The 21,069-nt window shown below is 44.0% G+C and overlaps 1 protein-coding gene across 1 annotated transcript in view; it reads left to right on the top strand.

The window, feature by feature from the left end:
• Positions 1-20,860, top strand: part of LOC144696788 (xylosyl- and glucuronyltransferase LARGE1) — a 366,558-nt gene extending 345,698 nt beyond the window's left edge. Inside the window, exons 11-15 of the mRNA XM_078568532.1 lie at positions 8,456-8,619; positions 11,639-11,917; positions 13,579-13,725; positions 14,943-15,138; positions 17,426-20,860. Coding sequence (XP_078424658.1) covers positions 8,456-8,619; positions 11,639-11,917; positions 13,579-13,725; positions 14,943-15,138; positions 17,426-17,623 — 984 coding nt within the window. The 3' untranslated portion in view covers positions 17,624-20,860. The remainder of the gene's footprint in view (positions 1-8,455; positions 8,620-11,638; positions 11,918-13,578; positions 13,726-14,942; positions 15,139-17,425) is intronic.
• The last annotated feature ends 209 nt before the right edge of the window (positions 20,861-21,069 follow it).

Below are 21,069 nucleotides of genomic sequence, written 5' to 3'. Positions count from 1 at the left end.
TGGAGGATCCAGTCATCGTGATCAATGCTGGGACCAACAACATAGGGAAGAGTAGGCAAGAGGTCCTGTTTGGAAAGTGCCAAAAACTGGGAGCTAAATTAAAGGACAGGACCTCAAGCATTATTATCTCTGGATTATTACCTATGCCACTTGCCAATTGGCATAGGGATAAGCAGATTAGTGAGGAGAACATATGGCTGAAAGAATGGTGTGAAAAAGAGTGGTTTCATTTCGTGGGACACTGGTACCAGTTCTGAGATAGGAAAGGAGAACTGTTAGGATGAACTCCACCTGAATCAGGCTGGAACTAAGCTTCTAGTGGAAAGGAAAAATAGGGTAGTCACAAGGAGTTTAAACTAGTAAATGGGATGAAGGGCACAGGTGGAAAAGGTACTATAAATAATACTTTGAAAACAAACGAGAGGGAATAGAATAGGGTAACAATTCAGAAACTGTGCTTAAGGTCCAACAGGTAAAAGGAAAATTAAAAGGTGTAAATAAATTGGGAGAGAGAATTAAGAAACGTGAGGAATGCATTAGACTAGAAGGACAAGTTAGGTCCAAATAAGTGTTCTTTATACCAATGCACAGAGTATAAGGAGCAAATAGAATGAATTACAGGTATAAAGTCAACTTCAAAGGTATGAAATTATAGCAATTATGGAGACATGGCTGAAAAATGGTCAGGACTAGGAACTAAAGAAAGCAGATCATGAGAGATAAGCAGGCAGTGGAGATTTTATGACTAGAATTAAGAATTGGAAAAGGATTTAAGGCTGTAGTGGGAGTTGTGTATAGACACCACGATAGAAGCTATGACGTGGCAGATTTTATAACTGCAGAGATCATACATGGATGTAGTAAAGGCAGAATGGTTTTGATGGGGAATCTTACCTTTCACATAGATTGGGATAAGCAAACCAGCACATGTCAGAAAGGTGAAAACACATTTCAGGATAGTTTTCTGCAACTTTGGGTGGAATCACGTTAGGGCATCGGAGCTCTCACCTGCTGGCTGGAGAGCTGGCAAGAGACCCGTGTTGCCTCTTTCTGGGAAGTTTCACCGAACCACAAGCCAATCAGGCAGCAGCGAGGCCACTGGTGGGCCTTCCCCTGGAACCTAGATAACAGGGGCAGAAGCCTCTCCTACCAAGAGCTGCTGGCCAATCAGAGGCTCAGCAGCGCCGCTGGGGAAGTGGTGGCTGTTGCCGGAAGGACAGTCACAGGAGTCCAAGGATTGTGGAGCAACCCAGGCCAAAGGTAAGTAATTGGGAGTGCTGGGGGTGGGGGGGTGGGGTGCTATTTTGGGGGTTACAGGAAGAGGAGTACAGGGGTATCAGCAGCAAGGGCAGGGGGATGGCTGTCAGCAGGCCTCCCCTTCCTGATGGCAACTGAGTGACTTTAATTAAGAGAACCCCACCCCCCTCGCCACGAGGAGGTGACAAGCAGCCCACACAGTTTTAGCTGCCGTGCATGGCAACAGGCCCGCCTGCAGCTGGGTTAATACCAGTGGCGGCGGGATGAGGCCTTTATGTGGTCATTAATTGGCCACTTAAGGGCCTCGATTGGTGGCGGCGCATGAAGGTCAACCATGAGCCTTCCCGCCCAGAAATTAATTTAGACAGAGGCAGGAAGGCAGTGCGGTTCCCGTATGCCACCATCCCACCTGAGTACATGCCCTTCCCACTTCCAAGCTTGCCACCAGAGAGAGCACAAGATTCTGCAAATAATGTCCTGAACCAACATATTAGATTTAGTAATGAATAATGAGCCAGATTTAGTTAACACCCTAGTGGTGTGTGAAATTTTATCTAATAGTGAAGATAATATGATCAAGTTAAATGTAGCACTGAAAGTGGGAAATGGAAAGCAACTGCTAAGATTCAAGATTTAGGTCAGGCTGACTTCAATGGAATGAGACAGAGACTGTCCACAGTAAACTGGACAACTCTGTTATTGGGTTAAACAACAGGAGGTGTCCTAAAAGGGATTTAACCTGACACAGAGCCAATTTATATCCCTAAGGGAAAAGGGCTCTACTTACCAGAGAAAACAGTCATGGACAATGAAAAGAAAAAGCATTAACAAAACATTAAAAAAAAGCCCAGATCCTGGCAAATGAGAAAGATACACAGGGTGGCAAAACAAATAGTAAGAACTATGAAAGGTTTATGAGAAGAAATATGCAAGAGATATTAAACAAAACACTTTTACAATGTTATTAGGAAAAGAGGGTGGTCAGGAGTAATGGGGGACCCTTGCAAATGGATAACGGTGATATTTCCAATGAAAATATGGAAATGGGAGGGTATGTTCAATAATTACATTTAATTAATATTTCCAGTAGAGGTGAGATATATTAGATATTCCAGAAAGCTAGGATTGAATCAGGGCCTCCACAAAATTAATATAAACAAAATAATAATAATGAAAAAAATAATAGTGGTAAAGAATGACAAATCCCTAGCACTTTTTTTAACTAATTAACAGGATGTGAGCTTTGCTGGCTGGGCCAGCATTTATTGCCCATCCCTTGTTGCCCTTCAGAGGTTGGTGGTGAGCTGTCTTCTTGAACTGCTGCAGTACATGTGGTGTAGGTACACCCACAGTGCTGTTAGGGAGGGAGTTCCAGGATTTTGACCCAGTGACAGTGAAGGAACGGCGATATATTTCCAAGTCAGGACGGTAAGTGACTTGGAGGGGAATTTCCAGGTGGTGGTGTTCCCATCTATCTGCTGCCCTTGTCCTTCCAGATGGTAGTGGTCATGGGTTTGGAAGGTGCTGTCTAAGGTGCTGGCGAATTCCTGCAGTGCATCTTGTAGATGGTACACATTACTGCTACTGTGCATCGGTGGTGGAGGGAGTGAATGTTTGTGGATGTGGTGCCGATCAAGTGGGCTGCTTTGTCCTGGATGGTGTCAAGCTTCTTGAGTGTTATGGGAGCTGCACTCGTGCATGGAAGCGTGGAGTGTTTCATCACACTCCTGATTTGTGCCTTGTAGATGGTGGACAGGCTTTGGGAGTCAGGAGGTGAGTTACTTGCCACAGGATTCCTAGCCTCTGACCTGCTCTTGTAGCCACAGTATTTATATGGCTAGCCCAGTTCAATTTCTGGTCAATCGTAACCCCCAGGATGTTAATAGTGGGGGATTCAGTGATGGTAATGCCATTGAACATCAAGGGGCGATGGTTAGATTCTCTCTTATTGGAGATGGTCATTGCTGGCATTTGTGTGGTGCTGTTACTTGCCACTTGTCAGCCCAAACTTGGATATTGTCCAGGTCTTGCTGCATTTGGACATGGAATGCTTCAGTATCTGAGGAGTCCCGAGTTGTGCTGAACATTGTGCAATCATCAGCAAACATTCCCACTTCTGACCTTATGATGGAAGGAAGGTCATTGATGAAGCAGCTGAAGATGGTTGGGCCGAGGACACTACCCTGAGGTACTCCTGCAGTGATGTCCTGGAGCTCAGATGACTGACCTCCACCAACCACAACCATCTTTCTTTGTGCTAGGTATGAATCTAACCAGCAGAGAGTTTTCCCCCTGATTCCCATTGACTTCAGTTTTGCTAGGGCTCCTTGATGCCACACTCAGTCAAATGCTGCCTCGATGTCAAGGGAAGTCACTCTCACCTCACCTCTGGAGTTCAGCTCTTTTGTCCATGTTTGAACCAAGGCTGTAATGAGGTCAGGAGCTGAGTGGCCTTGGCGGAACCTAAACTGGGCGTCAGTGAGCAGGTTATTGCTAAGCAAGTGCCACTTGATAGCACTGTTGATGACCCCTTCCATTACTTTACTGATGATTGAGCAGTTTCTTGATATCACAGAGTGAATCAAATTGGCTGAAGACTGGCATCTGTGATGCTGGGGACCTCCGGAGGAGGCCAAGATGGATCATCCACTTGGCATTTCTGGCTGAATGTTGTAGCAAATGTTTCAGCCTTATCTTTTGCACTGATGTGCTGGGCTCCTCCATCATTGAGGATGGGGATACTTGTGGAGCTTCCTCCTCCAGTGAGTTGTTTAATTGTCCACCATCATTCACGACTTGATGTGGCAGGACTGCAAAGCTTAGATCTGATCCGTTGGTTGTGGGATTGCTTAGCTCTGTCTATCACTTGCTGCTTATGCTGTTAGGCACGCAAGTAGTCTTGTATCATAGCTTCACCAGGTTGACACCTAATTTTTAGGTATGCCTGGTGCTGCTCCTGGCATGCCCTCCTGCACTCTTCACTGAACCAGGGTTGATCGCCTGGCTTGATGGTGATGGTAGAGTCGAGGATATGCCGGGCCATGAGGTTACAGATTGTGCTCGAGCACAATTCTGCTGGCTGATGGCCCACAGCGCCTCATGGATGCCCAGTAAGTTCCTAGATCTGGTCAATATTTAGCACAGTGGTAGTGCCACACAACGCAATGGAGGGTATCCTCAATGTGAAGGTGGGACTTCGTCTCCACAACGACTCTGTGGTGGTCACTCCTACCGATACTGTCATGGACAGGCAAGTTGGTGAGGATGAGGTCAAGTATGTTTTTCCCTCTTGGTTCCCTCACCACAGACCTAGTCTACCAGCTATGTCCTTTAGGATTCGGCCAACTCGGTCAGTAGTGGTCACTCTTGGTGATACATATTGAGGTCCCCCACACAGAGTACATTCTGCACCCTTGCCATCCTCAGTGTTTCCTCCAAGTGGTGTTCAACATGGTGGAGCACTGATTCATCAGCTGAGAGAGGGCTGTACATGGTAATCTGCAGGAGGTTTCCTTGCCCATGTTTGACCTGATGCCATGAGACTTCATGGAGTCGATGTTGAGGGTAACTCTCTCCTGAGTGTATACCACTGTGCTGCCACCTCTTCTGAGTCTGTCCTGCCGGTGGGACAGGACATACCCATGGATGGTGATGGTGGTGTCTGGGACTTTTTCTGTAAGGTATGATTCTGTGAGGATGACTTTGTCAGGCTGTTGCTTGACTAGTCTGTGAAACAGCTCTTCCAATTTTGGCACTAGCCCCCAGATGTTAGTAAGAAGGACTTTGCAGGGTCAACAGAGTTTGCCATTGTCTTTTCCGGTGCCTGGGTCAATGCCAGGTGGTCCATCCAGTTTCATTCCTTTCTTGTGACTTTGTAGTGGTTTGATACAATTGAGTGGCTTGCTAGGCCATTTCAGAGAGCAGTTAAGAGTCAACCACATTGCTTTGGGTCTGGGGACACATGTAGGCCAGACCAGATAAGGACGGCAGATTTCCTTCTCCAAAGGGCATTAGTGAAGCACATGGGTCTTTACAACAAACAACAATGGTTTCATGGTCAGCATTAGACTTTTAATTCCAGATTTTTTATTAAATTCAAATTCCACCATCTGCCATGGAAGGATGCGAACCCTGGTACCCAGAGCATTACCCTGGGTCTCTGGATTACTAGACCAGCAACAATACCACTATGCCATCACCTCCCCCATCAGATGGTTTCCATCCCAAAATTTTAAAGGAAGGTGACACATTGCAGATGCTCTAACTGTAATTTAGTGGGAGATGGTGGCACAATGGTAATGTTGCTGGGCTATTAATCAGAGACCCAGGTTAATGCTTTGGGGAGACAGTTGGTGGAATTTAAAATCAATTAGTAAATCTGGAATTGAAAGCATCAATGAAAGCATCTGGTCGCTAATGACCTCTCGAGAAGGAAATCTGCCATCCTTACCTGATCTGGCCTACATGTGACTCCAGATCCACAGCAATGTCCACTGAAATGTCCACTCAGTCAAGGGCAATTAGGCTTGGGGCAACAAATGCTGGCCTTGCCAGCGATGCCTACATCCCATTAAAGAATTTTTAAAAATCTTCCTAAGTTCTCTTGATTTGGGAACCTCTCTCTGGAAACTGCGCATGTCACTCCACTACTTAAGGAAGGTAAGAGAGGGAAGCTACATAGTTATAGACAAGTTAACCTCGCATCTGTTGTCAGAAGTTACTGGCACCTATAATTAAAGATAGAGTGACTGAATGCCATTCCACATTTCCAAGTGATCAGAGAAGTCAGCATGGATTTGTAAAGGATGGATCAAAGTCTGACGAATCTGACTGAATTTTCTGAAGAGGTGATGGGGGAATGTCTGTGATCAAGTTTCTCATAAGAGACTTAACTGAAGTTGAAGGTAAATTATTGATTATGAAATTGGCTGAGTGGCAGGATTCAGTGTGCAGGGATAATGGGCAGGCACTCTAATTGGCAGGTTATAAGTAGCGATGTCCTGCAAAGACCTGTTCTGGGGCCTCAATTACTCATCATATTTATTAATGATCTAGATGATTAGATAGAAAGTTTAGCGATGCCGCAAAAATAAGCGGCATTGTCAGCTGTGAAGGTGAAAGGACAAAATTACATCAGTATTAATAGATTAAAGTGAATGGGCAAAACTGTGGCAAATGGAGTTCAATATAGTCAACTGTGATATCATCCACTTTGGACTAAAGAAAGGATAGAACATGGTACTATCTAAATGGTATAAAGGTAGAAACAGTGGAGGTCCAGTGAGACTTCGGGGGACCAGGTACAGAGATCAATAAAATGTCATGAAAAGGTGCAGAAAATAATCAAGAAGGTTTAAGGAATGCTGGCCTTTATATGTGGAGGACAAGAAAGCAGGGAAGTTAAAGGAATGCTTCAGCTATACAAAGTCCAGGTCAAACCACACATGGAGTTACTGTGAGCAGTTCTGGGCACCACACCTTAGGAAGGATATATTGGCCTAGAAGGGAGTGAAGCATAGATTTACCAGAATTATACCTGGACTTCAATGGTTAAATAATCAAGGTTTTATTCCCAAGAATATAGAAGGCTAAGAGGTGATTTGACTGGTTTTGATTGGTAGAGGTCGCAGGTTTGGAAGATGCTGTTGAAGGAGCCTTGGTTAATTCCTGCAGTGCATCTTGTAGGTGGTACACACTGCTGCCACTGTGCATCGGTAGTGGAGGGTGTGAATGTTTAAGGTGGTGGATGGGGTGCCAATCAAGTGGGATCCTTTGTCCTGGATGATGTCAAGCTTCTTGAGTGTTATTGGAGCTGCACTCAACCAGGCAAGTGAGTTACTCTCCGCAGAATTCCCAGCCTCTGACATGCTCTTGTAGCCACAGTATTTATATGGTTAGTCCAGTTCAGTTTCTGGTCAATGGTAACCCCCAGGATGTTGATAGTGGAGGATTCAGTGATGGTAATGCCATTGAATGTCAAGGGGCGATGTTTAGATTCTCTCCTGTTGGAAATGGTCATTGCCTGGCACTTGTGTGGTGCAAATGTTACTTTAGTTTGAAAGAAAAAATGCTGTTTTGTTAGAACCGTAGAATAATTATGACCGCACCACTGTGGTGTAGGGTCTGATAATGGGGGTCAGTTGAAAGATAGGAGTGGAGGGGGAGGAGTGGACTCATAGTGGCTGGTATTTTAATGAGGCAGATCCATAAATCTTGGTGAGGCAGATGTGTCCATGCCTAAATCCACTGCTAAGCTTTTATTTGCACCATTTACTCTGCTGATGGAGATGCTAAATCTAACAGTTCAATGGTTTAATTTAAAAATAAAGTTCAGTTATTTTGCTTCAGTCAAACAACTGACTCACTTGGGGGAAAAAAAGCACAATTGCGACCAGCTTCAGTGCCTTTGTTACAAAAGAAAATCGAGTCTTTTCCAAAGCAAAAATTAATGTTTTTGTACCATTTCAATAGTCTTCGATGTTACTCCCCTCTCAAACTGAGCAGCATGTAGTCCAAAAATGCATCAATTAGCGAAGATGCCAGAACACACACACACACACACACACACACGTGTTATGAAATTCATTTTGTATTTCTGTGTGGACGTGAACGGAAAGCCCACGTTTTTTAATTTGTTGAGAGTGCGATATTAGAAAACACTATGAAGCGAATGAGATGAGAAACATGAGAAGTTACATGGGAAGGTTACACCAAGATCACTTTTCTACATTAGCACAGAATGGTACAGCACAGAAGGAGACCATTCGGCCCAGCTGGCTCTTTGAAAGAACTGTTCAATTCGTCCCCCTCCCCTGCTATTCTCCCTTAACCCTGAAAATACTTCCTTTTCAATACCTATTTAGTTCCTTTAGGAAAGTTACTATTGATTGTGTTTCTGCCAGTGTGTTCTAGATCTCAACAACTCCCATGTGTAAAGAAATTCTCCTCATCTTCCCCCTTGATTCTTTTGCCAATTTGCCTTAAATCTATCCTCGTTATTACCAACCCTTCTGTGAGTGAAACTGATCCAGATAATATCTTCTGAATGTGGCCCTCACCAAGTGCAAGGAGGCTGGACCAGTCCCAATATTTCCAATAGTTTGACACCCTTGGTCTAGTGGGTATTGACCCGCTAAATGAAATGCTATTCCTCTTACTTTGCGTTTGTCTTAGTCTTCACAATTTTTCTGTTTTTCAGCTACAGAAGCAGTTATTAGAACTGGATGAGGATGACCCCTGCTACGAATTCCGAAGGGAGCGATTCACTGTCCATCGCACCCATCTCTATTTCTTGCACTATGAGTTCGAGCCTTCCACTGAAAACACGGAGGTCACACTGGTGGCCCAGCTATCAATGGACAGGTTAGAAAGCTTTGTCCTTTTTAATTCCATGTCCCTCAGGTGACGTTAGTCGTGGGAAACTTTTGTTCAACATCCATTAACCTCTGACAGCATGGCCTAGATCTTCCGAGGAGCAGCAATCATCATTGGATTGCTGATCCACTTGAACTTTTCCCTGCCTCAACACTGCTCCACATTTCTTGCCGGTCTTCCAAGCCTAGCTTTACCAAAAATGCGGAGCACTGTGTCCCTCCAAGAGCTCCATTGCAGCTCTGGAGTCAGGAGTAGGGGTGCGGGTGTGGAGAGACAGAACAGGTCCAGTGTGAATGTTCGTGAATAGGTGACTGGATGGATGAGTGAATGGGTAGGGTGGGTGAGGTGGGTAGTGGGTGAGTGAGTAGGGTGGGTTGGTAGATGAGGTGGTAGGTGGATAGGGTGGTAGATGGAAACAGTGGTGGGTGAGGTGGGTAATGGGTGAGTGAGTAGGGTTGGTGAATGGGTCAGGGGGTTAGTCATGTTGCATCAAGGGGTTAATCGATGGGGGAGTTAGTAAGGTCAGGTAGTCCTGGGGGGTATCGGGGGGGATTCAGTGTGAGTGATTGCAGGGGTCGATTATATAGTTACCCAGGAGTTAGACCAGGTTTTAATCTGTCTAACATTTCCTGGGTAACTATCCAGGTAAGTAAGTCGGAAATGCCCCAAATCTCCGGCTGTCAGAGTCGGAGACATTCGCAGAGACTGGGGGAGTGGGGAATTGCCCATCAGAAGTTCAATGTTGCAATGTTGCAATGTTGGTTCACTTTATCCAGCTCCACAGGTTTACTTTCTGAAGCACCAAAAATGTGCAGGCTGTTTGTTCAACTATGAGTCTTAATTTGTTGCCATGCATTGCATACTGGAATCTGTTGGGCACGGGCCTCATCTCATCTGTAGTTTCTCATGTGGTTGTCCAATTTATTCAGCTGCTGATAGGATCGTGAGATTGGGTTCTACCACGAAAAAGCTCACCAAGTACAAAGGAATACAGTCCTCACCACTTAGAGTAGGCAGCTTTGTATGAACATGATTTACCCACCAAACTCAATAATCATTATAATGTGGAAGTGCTTTTACAGTACTCAACAAGAATATAACAAGAATGCTCCTTCTGTTTAGTGACCTTTTTCCCAGTTTCTAACCCTATTCTGACCAGTGTTTAGTACAAACTGTGATCCCACACCACTTGGAGAATATTAGACAGGCTTAAGAACACAAAAGCTAATTGGACGAGAACGAAGTATTATTTAATTATGATAAAAAAGAGAAAATGCTGGAAATACTGAGCTGGTCGGAGAAGGTTCACTGGGTTGATTTCTGGGATGAAGGGTTTGTCTTATGAGGAAAGTTTCAGCAGGTTGAGACTATACTCTTTTTTAATATATTTTCATGGGATGTGGACGTCGCTGGCTAGGCCATCATTTATTGCCCGTCCCTAATTGCTCTTGAGAAAGTGGTGGTGAGCTGCCTTCTTGAACCGCTGCAGTCTATACTACATTGGAGTTTAGAAGAATGAGAGGTGATCTTATTGAAACATAAAATTCTGAGGGGATAAAAGCAAAATACTGCGGATGCTGGAAATCTGAAACAAAAACAAAAATTGCTGGAAAAACTCAGCAGGTCTGACAGCGTCTGCGGAGAGAAAGACAGAATTAATGTTTTGAGTCCATATGACTCTTCATCAGACCCAAATTCTGAGGGGGCTTGACAGGGTAGATGCTGAGAGGATGTTTCCCCTTGTGGGGGAATAGAACCAGGGGACACATTTTAAAAATAAGGGGCATCCCATTTAAGATGGAGATGAGGAGAAATTTCTTCTCTCAGAGGGTTGTTAATCTTTGAAATCCACTACTCCAGAGAGCACTGGAGGCTGAGTCATTGAATATATTCAAGGCTGAGTTAGACAGATTTTTGCCACAGTCAGATCAGCCTTATCATATTGAATGACAGAGTGGGCTCAAGGGGCCGAATGGCCTACTCCTGATTTGCATTTTCTTATGTATCAGGCAGCGTCCATGGAAAGATTAAATGACAAAAGGGATAATGGTGCAAGGCAAAAAGAGATGGCAGTGGGGACAAGGAAAGAAACAAAAGATGGGTCTAGAGGAGGAGTAATTGGGAATAGCAGAATCATTAACAACAGTTGCATTCTAAAAAAATGGAGGCAGAGGTTATCTAAAATTATTGAATTCAATGTTAAGTCCGGAAGGCTTTAAAGTGCCTAATCAAACTATGAGGTGCTGTTCCTCGAGTTTATGTTGAGCTTCACTAACAACAGTGCAGGAGACTGGGGACAGAGGGGTCAGTGTGAGAGTATGGTAAACAATTAAAATGATAAATAACTGGAAGTTTGGGATCACACTAGCAGACTGAACAGCAGTGTTCTAGAAAATGGTCACCCAACCTGCGTTTGGTCTCCCCAGTGTAGAGGAGACCACATTATTTATAGCTTCCAATACCATCTCGCAACAGGTGTTAGAGTAACAGGTCCATCACTTCCTTGTTTTTCTCTCTCTCGCTTGTCTTACTGGAATTATAATTGCAATTTTCCAATCTAAAAGGACAATTCCTGAATGGAGGGGCTTCTAGGAGATTATTTCTAAATCTTCTGCAAATTTCTCACACACTTAAATAAAAATCCTGGAATGGAAACTAGCTGACCCTGGGAATTTGTCAGCCTTTGATGCCACAATTTTTATAATACTGTTTCCTCGCTTATGTTGATTTTAGTGAGTTCCAATCCTTGATTCAGTATTAGTTTCTCAGGAACGTCAGGAATATTATCCTCTTCTCTGCTGTGAAGATCGACATAAAATAATTATTTGATCAAGTTCCTTATTTTCATTAGCAATATGACCTGCACCTGTTTTCAAAGCGCCTCCATTACCTTCGACTACCCTAACTCTTCTAATGTACAACTTGTTGTGTTACCCGTGATATGTATCCCTTACAAGTTTCTTATTTAGTGACTGCTCACTGTTGATTAACTTTGTTCTTTCCTCAGGCTGCAGATGTTGGAGGCGATCTGCAAGCACTGGGAGGGGCCCATCAGCCTTGCGCTCTACCTGTCTGATGCTGAGGCCCAGCAGTTCCTCCGCTACGCCCAGGGATCAGAGGTTCTGATGAGCAGGAGCAACGTTGGCTACCACATCGTCTACAAGGAAGGACAGTTCTATCCTGTCAATCTGCTGCGGAACATAGCGATGAAACACGTCAACACACCCTACATGTTCCTGTCCGACATTGACTTCCTCCCTATGTATGGTCTCTATGAGTACCTCAGGTAATGAATGTGATGAAGTCCAGTATCTGCCCAGGCAGGCTCCCATTTGCTCCACACAGCACAAAGAATAGGCTGAATGGTGGCAACAGTGGAAATGTAATTGTATAGAGTTTATGGCAATGAAACTGGCCATTCAGCCCATCTGCTCCATGCTAGTGTTTATAATCCACACAAGTCTCCTCCTGTCCCTCTTCACCTTACCCTATCAGAATAACCTCCCATCCCTTTCTCCCTTCCGTGTCTAAAAAGCTTCTCCTTACAGTGCTTGAGGTGACTAGCATTTAAGTGGTGTCGAGTTTCACATTCTAGCCACTCTCTGGTAAAGAAGTTTCTCCTGAATTCCCTATTGGCTTTATTAGTGACTGTCATATATTTCTGATTCCTAGTTCTGGTGGAAACACCTTCCCTCTGTCTACCCTGTCAAACATTTTGGTTATTTTAAAGACCTATTTCAGGTTACCTCTCAGTCTCTTTTTGTAGAGAAACAAGCCATGTCCTGTTCAGCTTTTTCTGATAGGTAGAATCTCTCAGTTATTCTTTCTTCTGCACTTTTGCAATGTCTCTATATTTTTGGTAACATGGAGACCAGAGTTGAGCACCACACTCTAGGGGGAGACACAACACCTTAAGGGGATATAGTGGCATAGTGGTAATGTCACTGGACTAGTAATCCAGAGGCCTAGGCTAATCCAGAGACCCTGGGGCACGAGTTCAAATCCCACCACAGCAGCTGTGGAATTTAAATTCAATTAATAAAATCTGGAATTGAAAGCTAGTCTCAGTAATGGTAACCATGACACTGACATCATTGATAGTTGTAACCATCTGCCATCCTTACCTGGTCTGGCCTACATGTGACTCCAGACCCACACCAATATGGTTGACTCTTAACTGCCCTCTGAAATGATCCAGCAAGCCACTCAGTTCAAGGGCAATTAGAGATGGGCATCAAATTTGCTCACATCCCATGAAAGAATAAAACTATAGTATATCTCAATAGGACATATTGAGGAATTGCAGGGTAGAGGGAACAGGTTGCTGCATGGATCTGATGTTAGCCTCTGTTCACATCCAGCCCAAAGAAATTCCATCAGCTTTATTTGCTGTGTGCTGACTGTATCCTGATTGTAGAACTCTTTCCCTCTCTCAGGACCCAACTGGGCATTGTTGCCCACCTCTCCTCCCAACGTGCTGATTTTTCTCACTTACCTTTTTACCCGTCTGGCACCCTGTGATTTTTGATCTTTCACATTGCTCTCTCAGAATTTAAACCGGGAAAGCCTTTTGAAACGGCTGTGGAATTTTAATTTTAATTCCCCACCCTTGTTCCCTGATATGCACAGCGTACAGTTCATCCCTGGAAACAATCATGGAATAATGATGGAGAGATCTGCTTATCCGTCCTCGCAATAATGGGCACGTTCTGCTGTGGGTCAGCAGCACCATCTGCAGGAATGTACCAGTACTGCAAGCACTAGAGGCATAGACAGAAACCCCCTTCTACCTCCCTCTCTCCCCTATGCATCATCTGTCTCCCTCTCTCCCCCATACCCCTTCTATCTGTCTCCTCTCCCCCTTCTCTTACACAGTGTCCTGGATTGTATTCTGTTATCAGAAGTGTTTGCAGTTCTGAAGTCTGTGTGTGTGTCCTTCTCTTGCAGGAAGTCTGTTGTCCAGCTTGATATGGCTAACACAAAGAAAGCTCTAATTGTGCCAGCGTTTGAGACTCTCCGCTATCGCCTGTCCTTCCCAAAATCTAAAGCGGAGTTATTGTCCATGTTAGACATGGGAACGCTCTTCACTTTTAGGTAATGACTAAAGAGATTAGATTTTTACACCTGTAACACATTTATAACTGTATGTATGCAATATAATGTGAATATGCATTTTGTATAAAATCTGTTACACTTGATTTCAGCCAGGCCATCAGCACTTGGCCTCAGTACCTCTGGGTAGGGAGGGTAAGCATCAACTAGAGTTGCCAGCACCTGTTATCTGCTAAATGACCACCCCCTATTGGAAAGTGGTCAAGTGTGGACTTCAGGTGAGGACCAATTCAGTTCTGGCTACGATGCTTCAACAGTCAAATAGCCCCACAGCAGTTGTTGTCTGTGTTCACACTTTGAGATCCGCCAGAGGAGAAGCAGACGCCTGCAGAGCCATAACCCAACAACAATCAGGACCTTCATGAGGGAAGGGGGAAGAATCCAGTGTAATACATCATGACCCATGGGAAGGATGGGAAATGCAGCATGGACATCAGCCAGATATGCTGCATAGGTGTTAGAAGAATAGCCCATGGTGATCCAAATTATCAAAACTATCCTTTCTGTAAATGAAGACTGCAGTGACATACCAGAAAATGATTTGTTGTTGATAAATGGTCCCGAATGAATAGGCCTAACTGGTAATCCAGGGATTGACTACACCTCCACTTGCAAACTTTCCTCTGTTGACCGAAACAAAATCGTAAATGGGTTCCTCAATAGCACAAATCCAATTTGTTCTCGGTAACATACTAAAGAAACCCTCTTCCTAACCTCTGACAGCTTCATGAGTTTGATGGGATGGTTTGCTGATTGAAGTTTCTCAGTCCATCCCTCTTAAAATGCCTATGTTTAAAATGGGCTGTTGCTTATGTTGGCCATAAAGCATTAACTATTTGCTTTAACGTTTATTTTGGGATGAAACAGCTGTGTATTCTCTCTTGTTTGACCTCATTAAGGTTCAGTAAATGCAAGAAGAAATGTAAGTAAGTGATATCTTGTTAATGTGTACTTAAACCCGCGTCTAATCCCCTCTAAGTGGTGTGAGGGTCACAGTTTGTGGCTGCAATTTAAATAAGCTGCAAGTTCAAGTGGAAATACAGGGCAAAGGGAATATAATTGAATACTGTAATGGCTCTACCATGTTATACTGACCATTAAGTATAGTGGGCAAATCCCATTCACATGAACACATCGCTGTGAGCACTGAAACTTGCATAGTGAGCACCTGGGATTCACTGCCCGACTTTGCTCTGCAGGTATCATGTTTGGACCAAGGGTCACGCTCCAACGAACTTTGCCAAATGGCGGACGGCCACCACCCCCTATCACGTCAATTGGGAGGCAGACTTTGAGCCTTACGTTGTAGTAAGGCACGACTGCCCAGAGTACGACAGAAGGTTCGTCGGGTTTGGCTGGAATAAAGTAGCACATGTCATGGAGCTGGATGCACAGGTACCGTAATCCATCCCACTTCAGCATCTTTAGGCAAATTGTGTAGTTTCAAGCAGTACTGTATGCTGTCTTATTTATTACATTGAAAGATATATGGAATGGAGGAAATCAGTCTTTCGCTCATATACTCTAATGTGCAGTATGCTTCTTGTGTGATTCCATTGATCCATCATTCCAAATTGCTCCCATAACTGTCACCACCAGATTTAGCCTCATATTTCATCTTAAAGTCCCATAGCTCAACATCACTGAAAGTTCCTCTTTTCAAATAAATCAGTATGATGCTTGGCTCACCCTACTGGAGCCTGAGATTTCTAAGGATGCAACTCTGTTAGAGGATTGTTAATTCATTCTCCAATTTGTGTTTGCTATTCTGCCCCAGAATGCGCTTTCTGGATACAGTCCAAACTTAGAAAGGCAGAAAAAAACTGAAAGACCTGCATTTCTCTAGTGCCTTTTACCACCTCAGGAGTTCCAATGTGCCTTCCAGCCAATTAAATACTTTTGAAGAGTAGTCATTGTTGTAGGAAGCGTGCAAACCAGTATATGCACAGCAAGCTCCCACCAGCAGCAGTGAGATAATGACCATATAATCTATTTTACTGATATTGGCTGAGAGATAAATAAATATGGGCCAGGACACTGTGAGAACTCTCCTGCTCTTCTTCAAAATAGTGCCGTGGGATTTTCTATGCCCACTTTAGAGGGCAGCCGCAGCCTTGGTTTTAATGTTCCATCCAAAAGATAGCACCTTCGATAGTGCATGTTATATGTGAAAGAAAGACCTGCATTTCTGTAGCGCCTTTCATGATCTCAGAAAGTCCCCCAGTGCTTCACAACCAATTGAGTTATTTTTGGGAGTGTAGTCATTGTTGTAATGTAGGAAATGCTGCAGTCAATTTATGCACAGTAAGCTCTCACAAACAGCAGTGAGATAATGAACAGATAAGCTATTTTATTGATGTTGGCTGAGCGATACATATCGACCAGGACATCGGAGATAACTCCCCTGCCCATGTTTGAATTCGTGCCGAGACCTTTAATATCTAACTGTAATTATAATGGTATTGTTGGTGAGTTTTTTTAGGATGTTCAGTGAACTTATGATAAAAATATCACCTTGCCTCCCTTCATTATATGTGACTGAGATCCTAAAGAAGTCACTTCGCAAGGGTAATTAAATTCTCTGATTAGTCAAGTTCCAATGACAGCCCTACATCGCTGTTTTATAAACATCTAGTATCTTGTTCTCATTAAAAGAAGGCAGGATTTAAATTAAAACTTTTAAGTTACATTTTTAATTCCAAAATATACAATTTTGTTAAGGAACAGACTTTGTTCCTTGAACAGTTCCCTCTGTAAAGCTCTTGTGATGGTTTGTTTGGCGAACAGATCACTCTGTGTGGTGCTGAGCCGTGCAATCTTGATAAGCTCACTCTCGATCCCTGGCCTGTGGCAGCATAATGGTGTGGGGGGGGCGGGGCTTCCATTTTGACTTCATTGCCCTTGGACTAGAGAAGGAGATGAGGCATGCAGAGTTCCGACTGCTGGACACTGTCCACTGACTCCTGTAAATGTACAAGAATATCAGGTGAGCTCAGGATCTGTCTCGACTGTCATACATTCTGTGACCAAATAGCCTGCCAACACTGAAATTGCGCATAAAGACTTGCTGAATGGTTGAGGAAGTGTACCTCAGTGGGAGTCAGGAGAGGAGGGGAACAAAAGGGGGAAAAGATTCCTGAGCTTTGAATCTGTAACCTTGGGTTATGACGTGGCTGATTGCTGTTAACAGTATTCAGCACAATAGGAATTTCTGATACCTGATGGCCCCAGTAGCTTCTGTCCATCCATCTCTTGAGTTGTACTGCAGGGCAGATCCTAACCCAAGTATCCCACTTGAGCTGGTTTTCTGTTGCCTTCTTCGCTGTTTTTAATCTTCAGAGTGCCTTCTCCTGCGAGGGAGGCTGCAACCAAGGCTAAATAAGCCCAGTTCCCCTTAACAAAGGGGATTCCCTGCACCCAAGCTGGACATCATCACAGTATTCGGAGTGGGGCTGTCTAGAGTAGGCCCCAGGCCAACTGCCCGACTCAGAGGTGGGAACACTACCCCTGGATGTCAGGCATTTGGAGACTTTATTCTAGTCTGATGAGGGGAGACTATCCACCTCCTGTCTCAGAGCTGGTAAAACCACAAATAAGCCACAAGCTCATTCCTCCAGTCATCTGTACTTGCACACATATCTGACAGGATGTTCTCCACCTATCTCTCTCTATGTTGTTGCAGGAATATGAGTTTATCGTCCTCCCCAACGCTTACATGATCCACATGCCTCACGCCCCCAGCTTCGACATCACCAAATTCCGTTCCAACAAGCAATATCGAATATGTCTGAAGACGCTGAAGGAGGAGTTCCAGCAGGATATGTCACGTCGCTACGGGTTTGCAGCACTCAAATACCTGACTGCCGAAAACAACAGCTGAGACCCCGGACTGTCCTCGGCCGACTTTACTTAAAACACTACGAGGAGTGAAATGGGGGTGCTGTGTACAGCCAGTCGTGCAAAAATGGAAGCCAAAATTTACGTGTGTACCTGCCAACTGTCAGGATTTGAGTGGAAGAGTTGTACTTACAAGAGCTTACTTTGAGTCCTCCAAGGCGCTGTTACAATATTCCTATCGTTTGCTTTTTAAGGCCTGTCTACCATTCCACCCCATCTTACTGCCTCGCCCTTAAGGCAGGTCACTAATGGCCATACAGTCTCTTTCAGATGGGAGGGTGGGATGGTCCAGCCTTTAGTGCAACAGGTGCCCCCACAATCTGCTCCTTGATTATTCAGAGGGGCTTCACTCTTGAGCGCACTCCTTCAAGACCTTAACACTTCATTGTCGCAGCCTAGTGAAAGCAAAAGAAACAAAAATAAGAGGGCACAGTAGAGACGATTAGTAACAGCAGTGCTGTTCCTGGGTTGGTGTAACCTGGTAACTAGCATCGATGAGCTACTATAATGTTGATTTTCTTTGACCATCTTTTGCCATTGTTAGGGGTCCCTGCACTATCCTGATTTCCCAACTGCCTCAGGCAAGTTCAAAGGTTCAGCCCAGCCCTGCCACCTTCTGCTGGTAAAAGCAATGTCAGCACTCTCAGGGTGATAGGAGGCAATGAGCAACCAAAATCCTGCTCCATCCAAAACTGAAATGTCTGTATATCCAATTTCTTAGTCAAACGAAAGCAAACTACTGCGGATGCTGGAAATCTGAAATAAAAACAGAAAATGCTGGAAATGCTCAGCAGGCCTGACAGCATCCGTAGAGGGAGAAACAGAGTTAATGATTCGGGCGAAGGTGCCCTGGCGAGGGTCAGGGGTGCACGCAGTTAATGGTGTGTGTTTCCAATGGCAGAAGGGAACCTTGCACCAAAGCTTTGACTCTTAATCATTGCATTGGAGGTTGAATTTCACGAGCAAATGGCTAATGTTGCTTGGATTGGATAAGAGACTGTGCTACTCCCAATTAGCAGGCTCAAAAGGCTGAATGGCCTACTCCTGCTCGTAAGTCCTAGTTCCTAGGTTGGTTTTGAGGATTCAAATATAAAAATAATATGGCCATGAAGATTGTTAACTTCTGTGAAAGGAAATGAAGCAGATTCTACCTAAGAATCATGCTTTGGTGTTTAAACTCTTATTTAATTTGTATTAGTCAGAAGAACGGGATCCCCTTGTGCATCACTATTGGATTGGGGTCATTTGCGACACGAGTTCACTAGGGGTGAATTGGAATCAACAAAATTAATGTGACTGGGATGTTGACGCATATTCCTGATCTCGAAAGCTCCCAATTTGTGTCTTTTGACCAAATTTATGAAATATGTAACTGCTTAAATTGTCATGTATTGATGTGTCAGAAGAGGAAGATTTCTGGGCTCAACATGATCATTAGAGCTTATTTGAAACTTTGCGGTTAACACCAAAATATTTTTTAATTTCCTGAGACGCGGTGAGGCTGGGGTTGCAGCTGTCCAATTGAGATCATGAAAGACTTCGAGCTATCCTTGATGTTCAAGTTCAAGTCAAGTTGAGGGTGGAAAAAGAGCCAGGAATGCACGATGTAACCCCCTCAAGTTTGGATAAGGTGGTAAATTCAGTTGATTGCCCCTTCTACTGCCTTGCCACAGACTTGCAGTGATTCATTTCATTGAGTCCTGGGCAAATTTAGGACAAGATGTCCAGAGGTAGAGGGAGATCAACCACTGGGTTAGGTTGTTTGTAAAGACGATTGAGGTTCAGACACTAGGTTAGTGCAAGAAACAATGGGATGCAGCAATAGGAAGATGGTAGGATTGATATTTGGGAGAACATGGTCAAATGGGTTTCTTCAACCAAACCTATCTCATGATTTTCCTCAAGATGTCTACCAAATTCAGGGAGAATTCATAATAGTGCAAACTGTATATGATCTGTTGGAGGGAAGTGGGGTTAGTAGCCTACCTGGACAATTATGGCGAATCTCTGCCCAGTTTCAGTGTCTCTTTTCCAGTGTTCTGCCGAATCTGCTCTAGACTATTGATATGTGCATCAACGGTTAGAAATATCACAGCTCCTTTATGTTGAGGTCCATCATGTTTTGAAAAGCAGTTGAAGTTTTAGTTTCCATGTGCCCTTATCAAAACCTTGTCAGTCATTGTACCATGGAAGCTGCCGAGGTACATCAGATTATTCCTTGATGTACAGTTAATCATGTAGTCCCTGCCCCGCCCCACAATGGAGAAACATTTATGAAACCAATTGGTACAATGACTGACTGACAGACAAAAAGATAAATCAACATTCCTTGGTGTCCCACAAAATAATCTGACTGTACCTTTTGGTTATAAAAAAAGTACCCTTCTTTAACATTTTCTATCCTCAGGGAGAGCACGATGGATGAACTGTAGACTAATTACTAGGTTAAATAAGCCTCAGGTTGCTTGGATCAGAGCACAGTGCTGTATTGGACTGGACAATCACTGGAAGACTGTTGGACCATTTGAAGCACCATTGAAGGGGTTGAGAATCACTGGAACATGAGTGTGGCGGATCTTTGGACCTCTGAGAATAAAATTGGAGGATTCTTTGGATTGTATGAAGCACTATTGGAATGCTTCAGTTGTTGGACTGTTAATGTCATTCCACCATTTGTGGACACTGACATTCTCATGAGCTGACTGCAGGGTTATATAGGAAGCAATTCTTTGGCCTTTTTAATACACTTTTGGTCTGCTTCAATTGTTACACTCTGTGGAATGTTACTGGCCAAATGTGTCATCACCATTGGGATTCTGAAGTACTGCTAAATAGTTTGGAAATTCATTACAGAGCTATTGAGAAATCTAGTGGAGTGGTAAGAGTACCTTTGAATAATTGCTGGACTACTCAGGGTAGTTCATTGGAGAACTGTTGAACTATTTGGAGTACCACTGGGCTGCTAGAGTACTAATAGAGGATTCTGAACTGCTCAGAGCCCTGCTGGGAAACTGTTGACTCCTTTGGATCACAGTTGAAAGGTTGTGCTCCAACTAGAAGCGGCATAGGAGGATAGTTGGACAGGTCACAGAGCTATTGGAGAACAATCAGAGACAGAAACACAATTGGAGGAGAGTCAGACAGCTAGGAACACCATTGGAGAATCGCTGGAAAGCTAGGAGCACCTTTGGAGAAAAGACACAGCTAGGAACAGCATTGGAAGATAGTGGACATTTAGGAACTTTGAATAATGCTTAGATAGCTGGCAGTATCATTGGAGGATAATTGGACAGCTAGGGGTGCAATTGGAGGATAGTTGGACAGGTAGAAGTATCACTGGAGGACAATTAGACAACTAAAGCTACCATTGAAAGTTAGTCAGAGACAGCCTGGAGTACCATTGGAGGATAGTCAGACAGCTAGGCGCAC

Source organism: Cetorhinus maximus, chromosome 22, assembly GCF_964194155.1.
Source record: "Cetorhinus maximus chromosome 22, sCetMax3.hap1.1, whole genome shotgun sequence".
NCBI classification, from domain to species: domain Eukaryota; kingdom Metazoa; phylum Chordata; class Chondrichthyes; order Lamniformes; family Cetorhinidae; genus Cetorhinus; species Cetorhinus maximus.
The sequence above is the reverse complement of the archived record's forward strand: the minus strand, read 5'-3'. Positions and strand labels throughout refer to the sequence as shown.